This window comes from Pseudopodoces humilis, chromosome 5, assembly GCF_049639895.1.
Source record: "Pseudopodoces humilis isolate 2021_Gansu_Grassland_sample_001 chromosome 5, ASM4963989v1, whole genome shotgun sequence".
NCBI classification, from domain to species: Eukaryota; Metazoa; Chordata; class Aves; order Passeriformes; family Paridae; genus Pseudopodoces; species Pseudopodoces humilis.
The window spans coordinates 35725846-35746046 of NC_142204.1; the positions used below are offsets into that span (position 1 = coordinate 35725846).

At 39.4% G+C, this 20201-nt stretch overlaps 1 protein-coding gene across 10 annotated transcripts in view; it reads right to left on the reverse strand.

Annotated features, from left to right (window-relative positions):
• Window positions 1-20201, reverse strand: part of NAV3 (neuron navigator 3) — a 508468-nt gene that overhangs the window by 99147 nt on the left and 389120 nt on the right. For 9 of the 10 annotated variants that reach the window (XM_088054865.1, XM_088054867.1, XM_088054866.1 and 6 more), the window contains 3 exons: window positions 8452-8560; window positions 6275-6658; window positions 2791-2910 (listed from right to left, as the gene is read on the reverse strand). In XM_088054865.1, the coding sequence (XP_087910991.1) occupies window positions 2791-2910; window positions 6275-6658; window positions 8452-8560 (613 nt within the window). Of the gene's footprint in view, window positions 1-2790; window positions 2911-6274; window positions 6659-8451; window positions 8561-13210; window positions 13752-20201 lie in introns of those variants that run through there. The other variant, XM_088054870.1, reaches the window with a different exon arrangement.

Below are 20201 nucleotides of genomic sequence, written 5' to 3' on the forward strand. Positions count from 1 at the left end.
GTGCCACTACACTGGGGACTTGCTTGTCTTTTTACATGATCCAGGAAATGAGAATCAGTCTGAAAGTATAAATTTACCAGAAAGAGAATTCCCCTTAGAGATATCAGCCCATATCCCTAAAGAATATTGTACTGCCAGCTCACAAAGAGAAAAAGTTTTAAAATATAAGCAGAAGCTACAACTTAAGTTGTCAGAGAAAACCCAGGTTGAGTTTCCATGAACATGTGATTGCTGTCAGCAGAAGTTGCTGCCTCTAGTAATGGGTAGAACACCAAAACTTCTCTCCTGCTTGCTAATGTAAATCAGATATTTGTGGAATATCATTTATTTTCTGCCTGAAAGGAGATGCCAGAAGAGTCCTTTACAACAGAAAGGCAAGGGCAGATCATGCCAATTATGTAAAAGGTTTATAGTAATGATCCCACAGAGAAAATGCATGTCCTTCACACATCTACAGGGATGACAATGAGGAGAATAATCCTCTTTCGCAGAAGTGGCAAGTGTCAAGCTTCTTATCTTGAAGCTGTGACATAAACCCTATAATTTTTTGTTCAGAGTAGACAAAAAAAGTTGAAAAAGGTTATGTGAGATCAGATAAAATCTTACATACCCACACTGTTGTTAAGGATCGAAATGTACCTAGCCAAAGTCTTAGCAAATTCCTATTTCTTTTTCTTCCTGATTTCACTTCATAAATGTGGCACATATTCTTGAAGATCACCATAAACATTTTTTTTTCTACCTACCTTAGGTTTTTTGGCTACCAATATTGGTAAGCATGTGTTTTATTATCATCAGAATTCATATAAATATTTACATTTTACACTTCCTAAGCAACTTTTGCTTTTTCAAGGAGTAACATACACTTACATGTAACAAATCCTCCATGCTATGTCCACAAAGAATGATTAAGTTTATAAAAATAAAATATTGAAAGGTCAGGGAATGCCAGTATTGTCTGAACAGCCATAATTTAAGTACCTCATGCCTGTGCATTATGAAAATCCTTTAAGTAAATATTAACTTTTATTATATATATTATTAATGTTATGTTCCATGAAACCTCATTTAGAGGCTCTAGAAGAACATAGGAATCCAGCTTTCTTCCTTTAGAAGTCATTACTTGAAGTAAGTTCTACTTCACATTTGTAGATGATAGACTGCAAAATACGCGTGTACCTGCACACTGTACAGAACAAACAAATATCTACATTAAGACAAATAAGCATCCAGTGTTTGAGTGGCATCTAGAGCTTGAGGGATACTAAGGAAAAGTAAAAGAATTGCTTATTTTGGATATTCTTTTTTTTTTTTTTTTTTTTCTTCCCTAGGGGAAATCTGTGTGTTTTGAAGCCTGGGTGTGAATATTGCATGGTATGAAGAGCTCTAATGACTTCAGTCCCAAGGGAAAAAAGACATACAAAAACGTGGGCACTAGTGACATTCTCTAATTACATGACTGCCAGCCTCTAAATTTTCCACCCTCTCTCTCACTTTGAGCATAAGGCTCCTGTTCTCACATACAGAGCTCCAGAAAAGTCCCCCCTGCCCACATCTCATTTCTCATTTTCTCCTTCTGTTACTGCCTGAGTTCTATCCAAATTATTTTCTTAAACGCCTACTGCACACTTTCTCTGGTCTTTGCATCACGTCAATGCTTGCATTCCAAAGAACCTATCTATGTTCATTTGAATTTCTGTCAAAAATAGGGTTTTTCTGCAAGGTCAACAAATGCTCTGATGTCAGCTAAATCAACCTTCTTTTTTAAGTAACTGATTTCCTAGATTAAAATTATGTCCTGTATCCTGCTGCATTGCTTGCACTGTTTGACCAGTGCAGACTACTCCAGCTTATGTTACATGCATATTTTCATCAGAAAATGTAAAAAATAAAAATCATACCTCGGTAAATCTCCTAAAACTTCAACTCATTTGCCAGGTTTATAAAACCAGAACCACCCCATGAATCTTTTCCCCCTTTGTTATTCAATGCTTTTTCTTTTCCTAAAAGAAACTTGATTTTAAAATGAGGGCACTCAAATCGACCCCATAATGTTTTAGACTGCCAAATTTCACAGCTGTTCCTTATCTCTATGATAGTCTGACCAAAACCTCAGAGCTGACAGCTCCAAGCTCTGCAAAAGCTGGGTTATGAATTTTTATTTCTCAGATGTGGATGCAAGCCACCAATATGAATCTACTTTAAGCTTAGGGAAAAGAAACAGACTTACTAGTGGGAGCATGTTTTAATGCTCACACTCATATGTAAGGGCAGGATGGAGTTGTTTGTTTTTCAAACTGTATAAACAATGGGATAGAACTCAAATTTTCACTTCCAACTACTTGCTGGTACTGCCTTCTTCTGATACTTGAAAGGGCAAAACAGATGGACGAGACCATAGTTCAAGTTCCAGCCAAATCCAAATGCATGTTTTTAACTATGTCACCAGGCACACACAAGCTGCTGCCTAGAGACCATGTGAATTTACCCTTTGCTCATCAACGGATAAGGCAACCTGTAAAAATCATGTCCCATTTCATGCTGCAAATAAGGTCTAGGCTTCTTAATATTTTCTCTTATGTCTACAAGAAAAAGTTCTTCCTCAGTCTCCTTCCCATGTGAGAATTTTGCCTTTTTCCCCCACTTGTGGTATCTCCTATTTTGGGTGCTCAGAAACCTCACAGCCTCAGAAGCTTGCTTCCTCTTCCTTATGTGATATTTGAGCAAGTATGAAGGATGTAAAATATTTATAGAGCTCAGATAGGTTTTTACTTAGCAAAGCACTGTTACCTGTCAGCATCCACAGTTACATCATGAACCCCTCTCTGGATGACGTCTCGAGAGGCAGCAAGGTCTGGTATTCGGTTCAGACTTCTTGTATATAGGTTGAGTCCTCCATCTGTCATGTACCTGAAAATAAATTTGTGGTCAATCAGTGGGAAATCAGCCATATGGCAACGTTTCACTCTAAAGTTAATGGTCTGTGAAATTCAAGTGTTTAACGTACAGGTTGTCTTATTAGATGGTAGACTTATACTAAATATTCCCACTCCATGTGCCCTGCATAGGGAGATTGAGTATCTGCCTGTTTTCTGGGATCATTTGCTTTTTTCTGTGATGGCTTACAGGCCAGCCTCTTTTACTAAAATATTTTTAGACTGAAGCCCTCAAGTATGTTTAAAAGCACATTTTAAATACTGTGGTTTTTCTAAAACATAGTACCAGATGCAAGAAACATCACTCCAGCTAAAAAAAAATAATAATAATAATAAAAAAAAATAGTAGCATTTATCCAAATGAGAAAAAGAGATTAGGATCCCAAATTCATAGTCCCTGCTGGAATACAGTTATTCAGATATGAGAGAGATATCCACTGAAGACCTTAGAATGATATTTAAGAATATTTTTTATGCATGTTCCTTTTACTTGATTCTCACCACCTCAAATTATAATATTATAATGAATGTCTAATGAATGAAACAGTGATTATAGTGCTGTTTACTCACCAGAGAACCACTAAAAGTTTATGAATTAAAAGTAACAGCAATAATTTCTGGAATGCCTACCTACAGTTTGGTTGTCTCTCTGAAAGGTCTTTGCACTTATAGAGCAGTATCACAAGCCCGTCTTACCCCTAAGACCTCTCCATTATGTTCCCAAAGGACCTTTTGTTAAACTGTCTTCCCTCTTTAGCTCTTGTTCTTTCTGTTTCCCTTTTGTATTTTCTGATAACTTTAATGTAAAAAGTCAGCATAAATTTATTTGTGAAGGACCCTGCACATATATGGCACTGAACACAGAAACATACATATTCAGAAAAAAATTTCTGTACCTCATTGAACCTACTCAAAGTAAAAGAGAGACTCATTGAAATAGGTGTAGTCCCAACGTTAGGTTGATGGCTAAAGTGATATCCCAGAGTTTAATCACAATTCAGTCTTTAACTCAAGCTCTCCCTGGGCCATGAAATGGTGCCACACAGACCCACCTTTTGTGTGCAGGCACACAAACATTTAACTTCAGTAACTACACAGAATCCCAGGCACAAACCAAGGCACGCACCCACACCACTGCTACTCCAGCTATTCTGTTGGCCCTCTCCCACAGGAATCACCTGTGACAGAGACCTGAGGGCCAATACAGCAGTCTGGGATCACCTGCCTCAGCCTCCATCCACGTGGTTTGGGGTGGCTGAACAGGTGCAGACCTTGGGAGCAAAGCTGCAGTAGCGGAGCCCTGTGTGGCAGTTCCAGTTTGAGAAGGCATCATGTCCTGGGCAGCAGTATGGTTGATGGCAACCCCAAGTGCATTAAAACACAAAGGGTTCCTTTGATTATTTTCAACATAACTCTGTGGCATTTAATGCATGGGTAAGACTTGGCTGGCAGTTCGGCAAAATATTTCTGAAGCCTTGGTATCTGGAGTTTGGAGAAGGTAATTTCATATTTGTTTTCAAAGGTAAATTTACAGTAATGTTTATATATTCTATTCAACTTTTTATTAAAGACAAAATTCAGAACTTTTTTACAGATTATTTAGCTAGCCTTGAATTATCCGGTAGACTCCATAGCTCTAGAATTGCATATTAAATTTAGCTGTGCTTGAATGCAATCCAGACTATACACATTTTTTTCCTGTATAAGTAAGGAGAGACTTAACAAGTGCAACAGGCCTTCCTCACACTAATTTCTAATTACTGCTGCATTCTTTTCCCCAAGTGTTTAAAGCAATTAAACTGATAATGGAAGAAGCATGGAGGAGATAAGGCTCTACATGCCTCAGTGAATCTTGAAATTTCAGAGCTTATCAACTTGTTTTTAACATTTACCACACCTAAAAATGTTAACCAAGCACAGAGCAACTTACTATCTATTGAGTTATCCTTATTACAGATGCAAAGAAAAGTCACATAAGATGACTATATTCACCCTTTAATGTGATAAGCTAATTAATACAACTCATGAGGCACTGCAAAAGATTCTCTTTTTCTATTTTAAATAAAACCAGGCATCTGTCAAAGGCAGCATTAATATTTCCTTTAAGATAAGAGGTCCACAGACATTAAATTATCGTATTTTCCATATGTATTTTTTCTTCTCTAGCACATATAAATATGGCATCCTACTTGACAGTCATTAATGCTGTGATGTGGACAATGCTGTCAACAGCACTCCATACACAGATCACTGAAAAAGTAGACCATGGAGATACAGGAATATGCTTTTTTTAAAATGATGCTTTTTCTAGAGATCTATCTTTGGATGGTGCTTGAGATAAGACACTGTTCTAGAGAGAGCTTTGATCACAGACTTTGAATTGCCTTTAGGAAATGTATCATACTCACTGTCATCACCCACTATTCTCTAATCACAGCTATACTTCAAACTAAGAGATTACATTGACAGCAAGAATTATAAAATTATGGAGTGAAGCAGTGTGGTGTGACATGACCAGGTACTCTATGGTCAACATAGCATTACACACCAGTCAGTAAACAGCCTTGAGATGCCAATGGCAGCACTGAATAGTAATTTAAGTATGAGTAAAATTGTAACATGGCTGTTCTTTTTTAATGATGTTCTAAGAGGTCTCACATACACAGGACTCAAGTGACTTGTGTTCCTAGACTGATACAAGAATTGTTGGATTTGAAACACAGGGAATGCAGTACCTCAAAGTACCTCAAATTGGAGTACCCCAATTGATTGAGTAAAGAAAAATAAAAATTGTGATTTTTCCTCCTGGATATCCTAAGAGAGTAACTGGTCTAGTATTTTATGAAAAGATATTGCTGCTGCTCAAATTATATGCACAGGTGAAAATTTGTAATAAAGGCCCATTACAATGACTATGCTAGACAATATCTGAAGTGGAAACAGAGAAGGTCAGTGTTGTCAACTGCTTTTCAACAGCTGTACCCAATGCCAAACCTACCTTCTCAAACAAAACCAAATAAATATACCAAATAAAAATACCAAAAGAAGACTCATTCCAGAGGAAGCAATACAAAATGATGGTTCACAGGACTACCAAAAATTTCCAGTAAGTAATACTGGAACTCAAAGTTCACTGCAAGGTCATTTTGATATTAAAGGAGAACAGAATTTGAAGAAAACTGATAGTATCACTAGCAGATTTGTTTTTTTATATGTATATTTATATTTAAATATTGCAACTATAATGCAACTCCTACTTGTGTGCCAAAATCTTTTAGAAAAATTCTTCTACACCTACTAATCATGCATTGTTCAAATGGGGAAAAAGCGCTGCTTACCCACTGTTGATGTCATCAGTCCTCAGGCTTTTCCCAAGAATGTCTCCATCACTCATGTAGCCACCAACATCAGCTTCAGAGGATATGTCCAAATCACCACTTCCCTTCTCACTCATGTCAATCTGTGAGATATTTCCAAGGCGAGAGACAGCTGCTCGGCGAAGCGGGGTGGTGTACATGAATCGAGAAGGGTCTGTGTGTATGAAGCGACTTGCACTGCTGCGAGGATAACCAGCACCCAAGGATGGAGCATCTCCTGCCTGCAGGCGAGGACTGGCCTGCCCCAGCCTCCAAGTCACAGGGGTCGATCGGCTGGATAAGCTTGGTATGCTTCTGCCATTCACCTCAGTTGTCACAGTGCTGTCAAAAGTTGTCTCCAGTGTGCTGCCAAATGGAATGGAGAAGTCAGTGAACTGTGCTTTCTATGTTCCTGAGAAATCAAGAAAAGTGAAGGCTGGGGGAAGGTGTATTTGTTTTTAAAAATTCTCTGTGTGCATGTGCACCATATGCATACATGTGCTTGTATATGCCCTCAGTACTGAGACCAGTACTGTTTAATATCTTTATGAATGACCTGGATGAGGGGATTGAGTGTCCCCTCAGTCACTTTGCTGGTAACAGAAAGTTGGGCAGGAGTGTTGATCTGCTGGAGGTCAGGAAGGCCCTGCAGAGGGATCTGGACAGGCTGGATCAATGGACCGAGGCCAACTGGATGAGGTTCAACAAGGCCAAGTGCTGGGTCCTGCACTTGGGTCACAACAACCCCATGCAGTGCTACGGGCTGGGGACACAGTGCCTGGAAACTGCCCAAGGGATAAAGGAGCTGGGGGTGCTGGTGACAGTGGCTGAACATGAGCCAGCAGTGCCCAGGTGGCCCAGAAGGCCAATGGCATCCTGGCCTGGCTCAGCAATGGTGTGGCCAGCAGGAGCAGGGAAATTGTTATCCCCCTTTACTCAGCACTGGTGAGGCCACACCTCAAATTCTGCTTCCAGTTCTGTGCTCCTGGGTACAAGAAAGACACTGAGGGGCTGGAACATGTCCAGAGAAGCGCAACAAATCTGGTGAAGAGCCTGGAGCACAAGTGAGGAGTGGCTGAGGGAGTGGTCTGGAGAGAAGGAGGCTCAGGAAGACCTTATCACACTCTACAACTACCTGAAAGGAGGTTGCAGTCAGATGGGTTGGCCTCTTCCCCTAGACAGCAGGTGATAGGACAAGAGAAAATGGCCTCAAGGGGAGGTTTAGATTAGATATGAGGAGAAGTTTCTGCATGGATAGAGTCATCAAGGACTGGAACAGGCTGTCAAGGGAAGAGGTGGAGTCACCACTACTGGAAGTATCTACAAGACTTGTAGATGTGGCACTTTGGGACAGGATTTATTTATTATTTCTTATTGGATTTGGCAATGCTGGGCTAATGGTTGGACTTGGTGATCTTATAGGTCTTTTCCAACATAAACAATTTTATAATTCCATGATTCTATAACCTCTACTTTGGGAATGCTGCCAAACACCTGGTATCTTAACCAAAATTAGAACAAGAGAATATTGACCCTAGAGGCTACACTAATCTGTGCATATGATTGAAGGTGCTGTGGGAAATCTATTTTGGTGGAAAATCCACCATATGAGTGTGTGACTTAGTGTGATTGAAAATAATCAGATGAATGCAATGCTTAAGACATGTTTTGCGTGTTACAAAATTAGCAGAAACCCTAGGGACCAATCAGAAGGTGGTGGTTTATCCGTAAAAAAATTAAAAGGGAGCTCATGTGGGAAGAAAAGGGAAAGAGAGGAAAAAAACAACACGTGGAGAGCTCAAAACTATAACACTGCACCAATGTGTCTTTTTCCCACCACTGACATATTTATTTTTACATTTGCATTTTTCCTTGCATTTGATCTCATCCCCAACATCTACTTTTAAAATTACCTAAAATAAATTTTATCGGCTCCTAAGTAAATGTATATGAAATCATAACTGTCTTTGTGAATGACTGTATAAGATAGTATAGTATAGTATAGTATAGTATAGTATAGTATAGTATAGTATAGTATATTAAAGTCACATGCAAGTTGCTAAGGCAGTTTAGTGTCATAGCTAATTTTCCCTTGCAAGTCTCTCATTAAAACTCTCCCATGGTACATAATTTTAGTAGTCTACACAAAACCAATATACCTGTGGCTTATCTGGGTCCCTCTAAGGCTGGACATGGTTTCTTCCAAATTCTGCCTCAGGTCTGCAATGTTCTTGACAGTTCTCATTCTTCTTGTTTCAGGGTCTTCCCCTGGAAGAAATGAGTAAAAACAGCAAAAACTTTATCGTGTGAGCTTATGAGGTTGAATAAAGTACACATGTGTATCCACAGGTGAAAATGCACACATATGACTGTAAATAGGGCTGTCCCTTTAATATTTTACAAAATAAAACTTCATCTTTCCATTAATAAAAATCATACACTTATAAATAACGTGGTATGTAGAAAAACCCACTGAAGTATCTCTGTAAAGGCCCAAATCTATTCATGAAACTCTGATTTACAGTGCTGGGATTTTTTTCCTCTGTAATCAAGGCATGAGGCAGCCTCAGACCACTTGATACATTACAAAGTCCCTTTTTAGTCCTTGACATTTTATGTAACTCTGTAGGAAAAAAAGCCACTAAAGTAAACTTGTGTCTGGAAAAACTGGGATGACTCTTAGAACAATTCTTCAGTATTCACTTAACACCCAGGCTATTTCAAAGTACTCCTTAAGTAAGGCACTTAATTAAGCAACTTTCCTGGACTGTAATGCTTTCCTGAAGAGGGATATTATTCATTTGGGTTAAAATAAAAAAAAAAAAACTTCTTGGGATGCAAATATAAGCACATGCATCATTTCTACAATTACAAGTTTCAACAGCCTTCAGGAGCCATTGTGAAAAGCTAGTCTCATATCTCAAATATTGAAGCTTTCAGAACTTCAGCTGGAACATCCTGAACAATTTTTACTTTATACAATTAAAAATAAATTTTAAATAGATTTTAAAAAGAAGAGATGTTACGAAAGGGAGACATAATGAACCTCAAAGAGCCTCCAGTGGTCATACACAATGAAATAGAAATACAGGTTTTCTAGCAAATCCATAGATCAAGGAAGTTTAATTCATTTTACTTTTGAACAGTAAGAGAATTTCAAAAGAAATTCTGTGACAAAAATCTCTGATTTGTTCAAGGCTAGTGTTCTACTTCTGATCACGTCCTGTATCTGTTGCTTGTAATGAAGGGTGGCAAGAAGCATAAGTATTGGAGTTACATGTAAAATGCTGAACTTTTAAGTGCAAATAATTCCTTTTCGACTCTATCAATTACAAATTTCACATCATATCTCACAGACCTTCTGCAGCCAGGTCCTATTGCCCAAATGGTATGCAGGCTGCTAAGAAAAATCTCAACTCCTGACATGAAATGGAAATAAATTATTTCATATATATTCCATATAAGCTTTAATTCTTCCTCAATAGGCAAATGATGCATTGAACTAGCTAACATAACCTGCAGTCATGGCTTAATGTCAAACCAGCTTTCACAGCAATGCCATTTTGAGGTTTTCCCATATGCTCTGCCCTGGTTGTGTCTTCTGTCCTCTTTGCTGCAGCCAAACAGTCCTTTGAGAAATTTTGTTTTCCCCTTGTATCACTCACAAAAAATTCTTCAGTGTTTTAATGATGCCAATGCCTATAAATGTCTGGTTTGGCACCGTGGAACTGACAGCAGGATCAACCCCGGGGCAGGATGGAAACAAGAAGTGGGGATGCAGGCCCTGCCCTGCTGCCAACCTCTCTTCTCAAGCCACACCCCAAGGCCACGCTTGTTCACAGTATTTAGTTCCATAAAATAAACTACCTGTGTACATTTTTACATGAAGTGCCTTGCAGGACATGAATGTTCACAGTCACTGAAATTACAGCTGTTCCTGGGTTTCAAGCTAGACATGTTCGATTAAGCACTGGCAATCAATGGATCCCACCAACTCTTTGCAGAAGTTTCTGTACAATCCTGGAGATTCCTGCAAGGTAAACAGGCTCATGGCCAGGCTAAGCTGAAGACATTTACATCCTGTTACACTGAGACTGCTTTTTAAAGCCCAGATAATTTCCAGGCACACTGTCCATGCCTGACTCCAGCCAGTTGTCTATGGTGCACTCAGTTCCTCACTGTCACTGCCCTTTGCCTTCCCTGCTCTGCCAAATGCATTCAAATTGACTTCCTGGAGCATGTTACATTCCTGCCATAATACTTATTTAGGGAAGATCCAGGAAATGTTACCTGCCCTGCCTTGAACCAGAGGTGAAAGAGTAGCTTGTTGGTATAAGAAAATTTTCTATTTACACAGAAAGACAAATTCAGTGGTCTATGCAGGCAGAATTAAAGGCAAAGCAATACTTTGACTTTATATTTATTTGAGGAACTGAATACAATTCATATTTTACGGTGACCTTGTCCTTTTCCTTCCTTGTTTATCAGTCCTTCCTTGTCAGTTGTCCTTTGCTGTATGTTAACATTGCAAATTCTTGCAGTGAAAATGACAGCAACTGTCTTTTTTAATATGTATTGCACAGCAAATGGCATAACAAAGCCTTGAGGTATAACTGCAATACATTAAATAAAAAGGTACATATATGGCAAGCTGACAAAATATATTTTCACAGTGAAGAATACTTCACTTTCAGAAAAATTATACCATAAAATTAGTGTTATTCTTTCCTGCAGAGGTGAAAATCTTGAAACCTCATCTCTTCTGATCTCTCAGTGACACAGAGGATAATTTCAAAACATTTCCACCAGTTTTAACAAAAAAAAAAAGGTAAAACTGAAGTTTTATTTTATTAATGTACTATATAGTACTATTTCAAAAATTCTCGCACTAACTGTTAGAGTTGTTTAAAAGGAATTGTTCTTTTTTCTTTCCATCATTCTCTAAAGGCTGTATCACTGGAATCCTGCTGTACCATGATGACCAAGTCAGAAAGTGTAAATAGTTTAACATGACAGGGAAGAAATTTTCTGTACTGAGTACAAGATCCGACGTTTTCACGACAGCACTGACTCCCCATCCACATCAAGCCTCCTTCTCTAAAGAGGACCATAGGGATAATGAATATGTTTATTTTTCTGAAAGCTAGCTACACTATGCCTGCTGGTGGAGACACTATGGTGCTTATTGCACCAGCATTGGGTTCAAAGGGATCTCAGACTCCTCTGGGTACTGTGTTTCTTATAATATGACACACTGCCATCTAAGAGTCTTGGCCATATTTGCTGCACCTAACATATCAGAAAAGCTCCCTGTCCTGTTATCTCAAGTGATTCTGGTTTGTACAGTAAGAAAAGTCCATCCTGTTTCACGCATGGGGAAACTGGGATAAAATCAAAACCAGGCTAACCTGAAACTTCCTGCCAAAATTCTGTTCCTCTTGCAAGACAGGCCATTTGCTCCAACCATTTGTAGCTTCTTCATTTATATTAAACATGAATATTCAAAAATTTTGCCTATGAACAGTGAATCATTATTCTCTCAGTAAATTTCTGGAAAACACATTGATTTCTTCCACTGTGTGAGATACATTCACAGAAAATCAAACCAGACATTTTACAGGAACCACTAGATACCTAGGTCAGACTTTTACATTCACATTTCTGAAGCTCACCCATAATTTCACATTCAATAATACTGTTCATAGTAATTTTTGTTCTTCTGCACATGTAATCACAGCCCAAAGCAAATGAGAGAGTAATTCCATCCATTAAGCAATTCCATCAATTGCCTGATTTGCACAAAAGGATTTACAAATAATAAACATTTCCCCAGAGAATTGTCCACTATTAGATATTAACTCAGAAAGGAAAGTGCTAGTTTTACTCTGCAAGCAGGGAAACTGAGGCTTACAAGAGAGCATGGATTTGTCAGTGACAAACAGCTGAAGAGGAGCAGAGGCAGGTTAGAGCTCAGTCTCCTGTGCTAGGAAGCTTTTTATCTCTAGCAGAAGCGCTTTTAACCTACTGGTACAGTTTAATAATAAAAGTTATGCATACAAAGAGAATTCTTGTTTCTTTCTTGCTTTGAGATGACAGCTTTTTCCACTACATACACAGCAAAAATTTTGTCCTTAATATTTAACACAATCAGGGCTAACGTATATACCAGCAAGGGGCTCCAGGCTGGACACATGGCACATAACCTTCGAAAAGCAAGCAGCTACTTCAACCATTTAACTGGATGAAGAACAAAGCTTTGGAAATGAACACTTTGAGCACTCTTGTAAAGGGCTGAGAGATGAAAAGTAAAGCCAGTAACACAGAAGCCTTTGAAGCATCTATGGCTGTGGACTTCAAATACTCACTGGCATGCACAGATATAGCAAAACTGGCTATTTAATCTAAACAGAAACCCTTGCACTCACAATTCCACATGTAGGGGTGCAGTTGTCTGCAGGAGGGCTAGAGAAGGGGGAAGAAATACTGGAGGGACAGTTTTCAAGAAGGCCAAGATATGTTTAATCCCACTCAAAACCTGGATTTGAGATATCAGTTTCAAATTAATGAGAAAAAAATGTCATTAAAATAGAATTATTTAATAATAAACTAGTAGCACTTAAATATTTCACCTTATTTTTCAAAAAGCTAAGCAAACTATGTTCAGTTATTCACAGGCTGTTGCTGCCCCTGCACCCATCAAAAGCAATTTAGACCTCTGTCTTCATTTCACAGTCTTGAGAGGTAATAGTAAGCAAACAAAGAAGAAATGGCTAGACCCTATTTTTGCATACTACTGCAAAAAAACCCAGTTCTGTCTTGGGAAATCATTGTCAAGGTCAAAAATGTGCTCTGTGCAGATATGTGCTAACACTTGGGTCTCCTCCTGCCCTTCCTGATGTCGAGCCAAAGTTAACTTACCTAAAATATCAGTATAAAGGACCTGTTCTAGGTCACCCAGCATTGTTATTATGACATCTTCATCCAGATGTGCAGTTCCCTCACGCAAGCACCCTTCCTCCTCCTCCTCTGCCCAGGTCCTGCTGGGGAAATGGGATGCGCAGGATGCATTTTCATCATCGGACTTTTTGCTCTCCTCATTGTCAGTCTGAAAGCCTTCATCTGTACATGGGTCTCCTGACCTCCTAGACGTCCTGCTTCCAGCTGGTGGTATCCCCTGAAATGCTTGGGGTGTGGTGAAGCTGGAGTGGCATAGGGAGTGCACTGACTGCGAGAATGCCTTGGACAGGGAGCCTCTGCACCCAGCTTCTGCATCCCTCTGTTGGTAACTCTGGCTGGACTTGGAGGCGTTTCCAAACCAGTTCTCCCTGTATGAGTATCGCCTCTTCTCCCCTTCACTGATGAGCGTGAGATTGGTTAGAGACTTCTGCTTCTGAAGACGAACACACCCTCTTCTAACCTCCGTGCCTTTAAACACTGACAATTCAGCAGATCGCTGCATCGTTCCGGCTGCTGCTTCACCTCAGTCAGGTTTCCTATTTCTGAGATGGACAGCGGCTCAATTCCCCTGGAAGGTCCGGGTGGCGCTCCCTGCATCGCGGCACGCTGCACGCCCCAGGTAGCAGCGCATACTTGCACTCGCAGTGAAAGCACAGCTCACACATGCACTCTACCTACTGTAAGGGACGAGACAGGCACAGTCATCTTCTTTAAAATTACGCTGCTGTCTCTGCTAAGCCACTTCTCGTCCGTCACATTAATCTGCAGTACTTACAGTCATTTTCACTTAGATTTCTCTCAAGCAGAAGAGAGTTGATCAAACACTCTGCTCCAGCACAGAAGTAATCCCAAAAGCCAACTGTGTTCTCCCCTCTCCATCCAATCAGCAGTCTCATCGGAGCAGTGGGCCTGCATCTCTTTCTACAGCTGCTGCCTTCTGAAATCCAAAGTAGGCGCAAGTACTGTCTCGGGCTTTTCCCTCCCTCTCACCAGCTCATGACTGATCCTAGTGCACAGCTCTTCACTTTAGATGGGCTGACACAGAACTGCAAGTACAGCCTCCACGTCAGAGCTCAATAAAGAGCCAAAATTAACCACTGAAGCACAAGCCTCCTTACATTTTAGTATTCAACCTGCATTCCCAGATATATGACTCTTCTCTGCTACTGCAGTGAATGCTGCTGGCTGCCATGGCAGCAAACATCCTGGTGAATTAAACTGGAGACACAGAAGCCTCTGCCCAGTTCACAGTGCCACAGGTTTCAAGACACAGCTTCACCTGAATGGGATGCTACAGTAACAGATCTAGCTCATGGTCAAATCCTATTTTTCCCCCAGAAAGGTAAGGATGAAAAACTATTTCTTCCATATCACTGTTACTCCCTATGCAGGAAGCTAAAAGCAGACTTGCAAAAGGACCTTCAGTCTTGCAATTTCTGCTCTAAATTAAGAAAATATAATTTAAGATCATAAAACAACAGAATTTGTCTGGTAAGACGATTCATAAAAGGAAATATTTAATTTCTTTCTCTTTAGAAAGCTATCCTGTTTGCGCCTCTGTGAGATTCAGAGGCTAGTATAGAATTAAAAAAAGCTGTAAAACACTGTTTCACAATATTCTCAAGAAAACCTATTAATGGAGGCGTAATTTATTTATAAAGCAAATCCATATTGTATCTGAACTAAGTTCAGCAATTTTGAATGCTATTTTTAAATTCATTATCCAGAGAAAAAGAAGACTTATGCTTAAATGTATGTCTTTTCTCACAAAGAAAAAGATATTAGTCCCAGAAATAACGGAAAGATGAACAAAGAAATAGCTGAATTTAATTATAATCTTTTAGATACAAATTTTTATCTAGGGGAAATTAATTTCACAAAACATTATATAGAAATATACAAATAATAAAATTGCTGTATAAAAATAAACTGCTTTAGTCAGTGTGAAAATATGTTCATCTCAAGTCTCTACCTGAGAAACCTTGACAGACAAATAACCTTTAAAAATGCCACCCTAAGAATTACAAGCTGTTCACATATTTCCTGTATGAATAAACAGATGTTAACAGAAGCCTCAGTGTGTATTTCTTGCCTTTCATTGCTTCAGTTTACAGTTTTTGAAGATACACAGGAGAAAATTCTTGGAAATTTCAAAGGAAAGGTACATTTCTTCTTAGATAACTCTCAGAAACACAGAACAACTCAGAAAAAAATCAGTAGCCTAAATTAATGGTGGTTTCCCATATTAAAGCACTGATGAATTCCTAGAAAGACATGTTCCACATCAAGAGGTACCACTCCCATCCCCACCTAGAACACCACTCAAAGAGGAGACAAGAGGAATGGTCTGTCTGTCGGAGCACGGAACTGTCCCAAATATTAAACACCTATCACCTTGTCAGCATGGAAACGAAAGATAAGACTGCTGTGCTTACTCCCAGGGTCTGCCAGCTGCAGTAACATATGGCCGCTTGGAGGGGTTTTATGAGTGTGCTGGTGCCTGCCTGCAGCAGAGCCTGATCTGGTGTGGATGCTGATGGGGTCTCAGAGCTGGTGTGCTGCTGGGGCTGCCCCAGAGCTCCAGCACTGCCTACAGACTCCTGTGTTGGTGTGCACTGACAGTGCCATGTGGCTGTCCCAGCCTGCCCAACATGCCTGGTTAAGCTGTGGTTGTTAGAAAGTCCTCACAGGGAGGTATTGACAATAGAGAATTTCAAAAGAGAAGGGCAATCACGCTCTTTTCACATTAATTGGTTTTATATCCTGAATTTATACTAAAATGTACTCTCCATTGCTATGTTTTGAATTAACAGGAAGGATGATGATTTTTAGCTCACTTGGTCAGATCACAGTGATAAAAATGCCAAGGTCTTTGATCCAATCCCTATATAAACTGAGTTTAAGAGCTGGACTAGATGATCCTTCTGGGTCCCTTCCAACTCAGACTATTCTGTGATTCTGTGATTTGGCCCTGTGATCCCAAAGTTCTCTTGGTGATTGTCTTGGAATCAAGAGAACAGGCTCTTTTCCTACCATAAAGAACAAGTCTGAATCTCTCCCTGATATTTCAAATCCATGAATAACTTCCCCACCTGCCCTTTCATACCCCACCACCTGCAGGCAGTGACTTGTCTCCATGGTAAGCTGTAGGCAGATGTGGACCCTCTGTGTCCCCATCCAGGCTCCCAGGGTGCGTGGCTGGCCTCAGGAGCCCTTCTGGGCATGGCATAGCCCGTGTGCCAGGGAAGCAGTGCACAGCCACTCAGCTCCAGCACCAGGGACCAGACACAAGACTGTCAGAACTGGACAGGCACTGTCAGTCCTCTTTCTAGCTGGGAGCAGAAAAGGTTATGTCAGGGGCTGAAAAATGTTCACCCAATGAGCCCCACCAAACTAACTTCACATGCGGTGCCACACCCCTCCAGGCAGGATGGGTCACTGGTAGTGGCACAGTGCAGTGGTACTGAGGCTAATCACACAACCTTCATTCAGCCTTCCTGTGTACAAACATTTTACTACATCTCTTAATTACAAAGTTATATGAACTTTTCTCCCATTAATCCCATTGCCTCACTTGGTAGACAGGCCATTGTGATAATTTCCAGATACAGCAGATACTTATTTATCTTAGACCAAGTGCTCAGTAGAAAAAACACTGAATTTATCCCTGTACTTTACCACATCTCTCTGCAGGGTGCCATTTGCCAAAACATAAAACTGCAATGTGGAAAATTCTCCAGCTTATTTATTGACAAATAACTTTCTAAATCTCAGCTCTCCATTTTAAAATGTTTAGATATAGCAACCAAAAAATACATCTTTCTAAGCTAATAGGGAAGGAGACTAGAGGTAAGCAAAAGCCATGACAGCATTATTCCCCAACTACCTTGCAATTCACTTTGTTCTCCAGCCACCAACCAGGAATATGCTTACATCAAGAACAATTTAGGGAACTTCCTCAATCCATCAGTCAGTGTAACATATTACTTTATTTTTACTGTCTCTTTCATAAAAGGAATTATAAAATTATTTTAAGAACTTGTAATCTTTGGGCAAAATTTGCTGTCAGATAAGACTTTCTTTGAAGTCTCAGTGGATGGTTTAGAGCCCTACAAATGAATTATGTAATAGATCTGGAAATGCATAAGATTATGAATCTCTTCAGCTAAGCTTACTTGAAAAAAATGTAAACTATTCCTGCATGTATTAATTAACTACTTCTTAAAGATAACAAAAAATGAAGCACAATAAACATAAATATTAAAATTTGAATGTTTTTATGCTAATCTTGCCATTGAGATAGGCCTATAACTTTTAAAAGTACTGCTTCATTTCTGTTTCATCCCTCAGATTTTTAATAATTAGTCAATATTTATAAATTAATGAATAATTACTTAATCACACACTGCATTAAGCTCTTAGGACATGGCATGCCAGCACTTGTGAAAGCCAAATGTTATCACTGATTTTATACAATAATACTTTGTAGTTTCTGACATGTACAGTTTACAATGGATTATTAACTAATTAACTTACTGACATTCTTCTCCAATAAAGTTTCTGCAGAAGGTGATTAATGTCACAGCTACTTTGAAAAGAAATAGTTCGTAAGAAAGTCTGAACAACTTATTCCCAGCCATACCAAAAACAACAACAACCAGACTGGATTACATTATTGGTCTTTTCATTATAATTTTATAATCCTGTTTTTAAAGGTATATTCCAGTTTTGTAGAAACTGAGTGGATAGATACTGAGTTGTCTTGTTGAGGCAAATGGTACATGCAAGAAATTGTGTTCATACTTGAATGCAGAATTGTTCCTTATTTAGGTGTCTCAGACTTCTGTCTGGGATTTCCTGGACAGAGGTTTGCACACCTGTGTGCTGCATGAGCAACAAGCCCAGCAGACATAGAACACTCCAGAACTACTCCTCTGGTGTCTCATGCCTACAAACAGGGCTCACTCAGTGAGAGTACCAGTATCACTGGAGCTGTGCACACAGAGGGGATTCAAGGTGTGCAGGACAACTAAAAACTGCTCTAGGTGTGCTCTAGTGCTGATCTGCATGTGCACTGTGGAAACCCTTGGGGCTGCTCTGGCTGAGCTGTGGAATATTCAAAGAGAGGGGAAAAAAATAGGAACAAAGTCTGAAGCACTTCAGATCACATCTAGAACAAATTCCCACCAGAGACATAGGAACAGATTTACAGTAGCTCTACCAAGATGCAGAACTGGCTTTAGACATAAGCCATGTATATATTTACCAAGAGCAGCAGATTACTGGTGACAAGGTGAAAATAAAGAAGTTGTCCAGTTTATCAGGACAGCCACAAGCCATACTTCTGAGTTCATGCCTACACCAGCCTCCCCCTCTCCCTTGTCTTCCAGCACTTTTCTCTTCTCATGGCCATGCAGGTAAAATCAAGTAATCACTTGCAAAGCAATGGGCAGGAAACAACCTGCTTGAGCTCTGACTTTACATTTCACCAGCTCTGAGTAGGAAGACAGGAGAAGCTATAAAGGTAACCAGCTCCCTTGGAGGAGGAAGATAGAGCAGAGGAGAGCTGAAACCTCCCACTACAGATTCTTGCTCTAATTTCTGCTTCCCCATAACCACTGTTTAGACAGTAGCAAAGGGATATGAACTGCCTTGCTGGACACAGAAAGCAGAGCCGTGACTTTTCACCACTACACCAAGAAAATTAACTTTGGTTTGGTTCCTGAATTACATCAGGAGAATGGTGCCTGGCCAACCACTCCTAAATAATTTTAAGATTATTTTTTCCTGTGTCCAACTTTTGTCTTTATAATGGAGAAATCTTGAACCAGACACACTTAAAGCATTAGTTCAGGTTCGATTGGCTGGTATTTCTCAAGAGTAGATTAGGAGTTCTGATATGAACAGCTTGGCTGGTTATGGGAGCAGTAATCTTTAGCCAAGAAGCTATAACAAACAGGAATGTACAAATATTCAGAAAGTAGAGAAACAGTTTATACAACAATATTGGCAAAAATGTTCTAATCCTGAGGATGTCAGCTTTAGTTCTAAATATTTGGCACTTTAAAAATAATAATGATTAATGAAGCAGAAACAAAATACAGGTGGGACAGCACTTTATGAACACACTCCTCTCCAAGCTGTTTAGTGATTTCCACAGATGTTCACTCTTTTGCATTATCCTTACTGATCCTTACTGTTTACAAACATATTGTGCTAGGGTGGTGGCTACCAAGTTTCAAAAGAAGATCAAGATAATATAAAGATAATGTCCACCCATTGCAACAGTTGACAATTTCAGGAAAAAGGTAATATCAAAATGAAAGAAAATGGATTCATCACTTAATACCCTGAAAATAGGTGACCAGACCATGGAAATTATCCTTGCCTATCTCTTTGCAACTACTGCTGTAATCCCTTGATCATATCGGAGTAAAGATGCTCTTAAGTAAAAGAATTTAACTGTCCTTCCTCATAGCTAATCCATCACGGAATTCTCCTCTGAGCAACCATCACATGAGCTTTTATCCATGCAAATCTAAAACCAGAATCACCAATAACTGGTGATAGTTCATCCACACAGACAATTATTCAGCAAATATAGTATTTGAACCATTTATTCCTTGCACTGCTAACAGTTAAATATGAGTGACACACCTGTTTCCCTATGCACACAGAAAATCACTGGCCACATTTTCCCAGTGGTTCTGCTTTACAGCCTGTTGTGACAATCAACAGCTAAAGCCAGAGTCTAAATAATCAGATTAGGAACATCTCTGGTGTCTAGCTTTCAGTAAAAGGTCATCAAACATGATATTCTGTTTGATCATTTCAGAAGGTATTGAATTGTTTGGGTTTTTTCTAGCATCTCTTGATTTGTAGTAAGTGTTTCAATTAAACTCCTTATATATATTAGACCAAGGAGTGCAATTTCTGGAATAATTAAAGATAA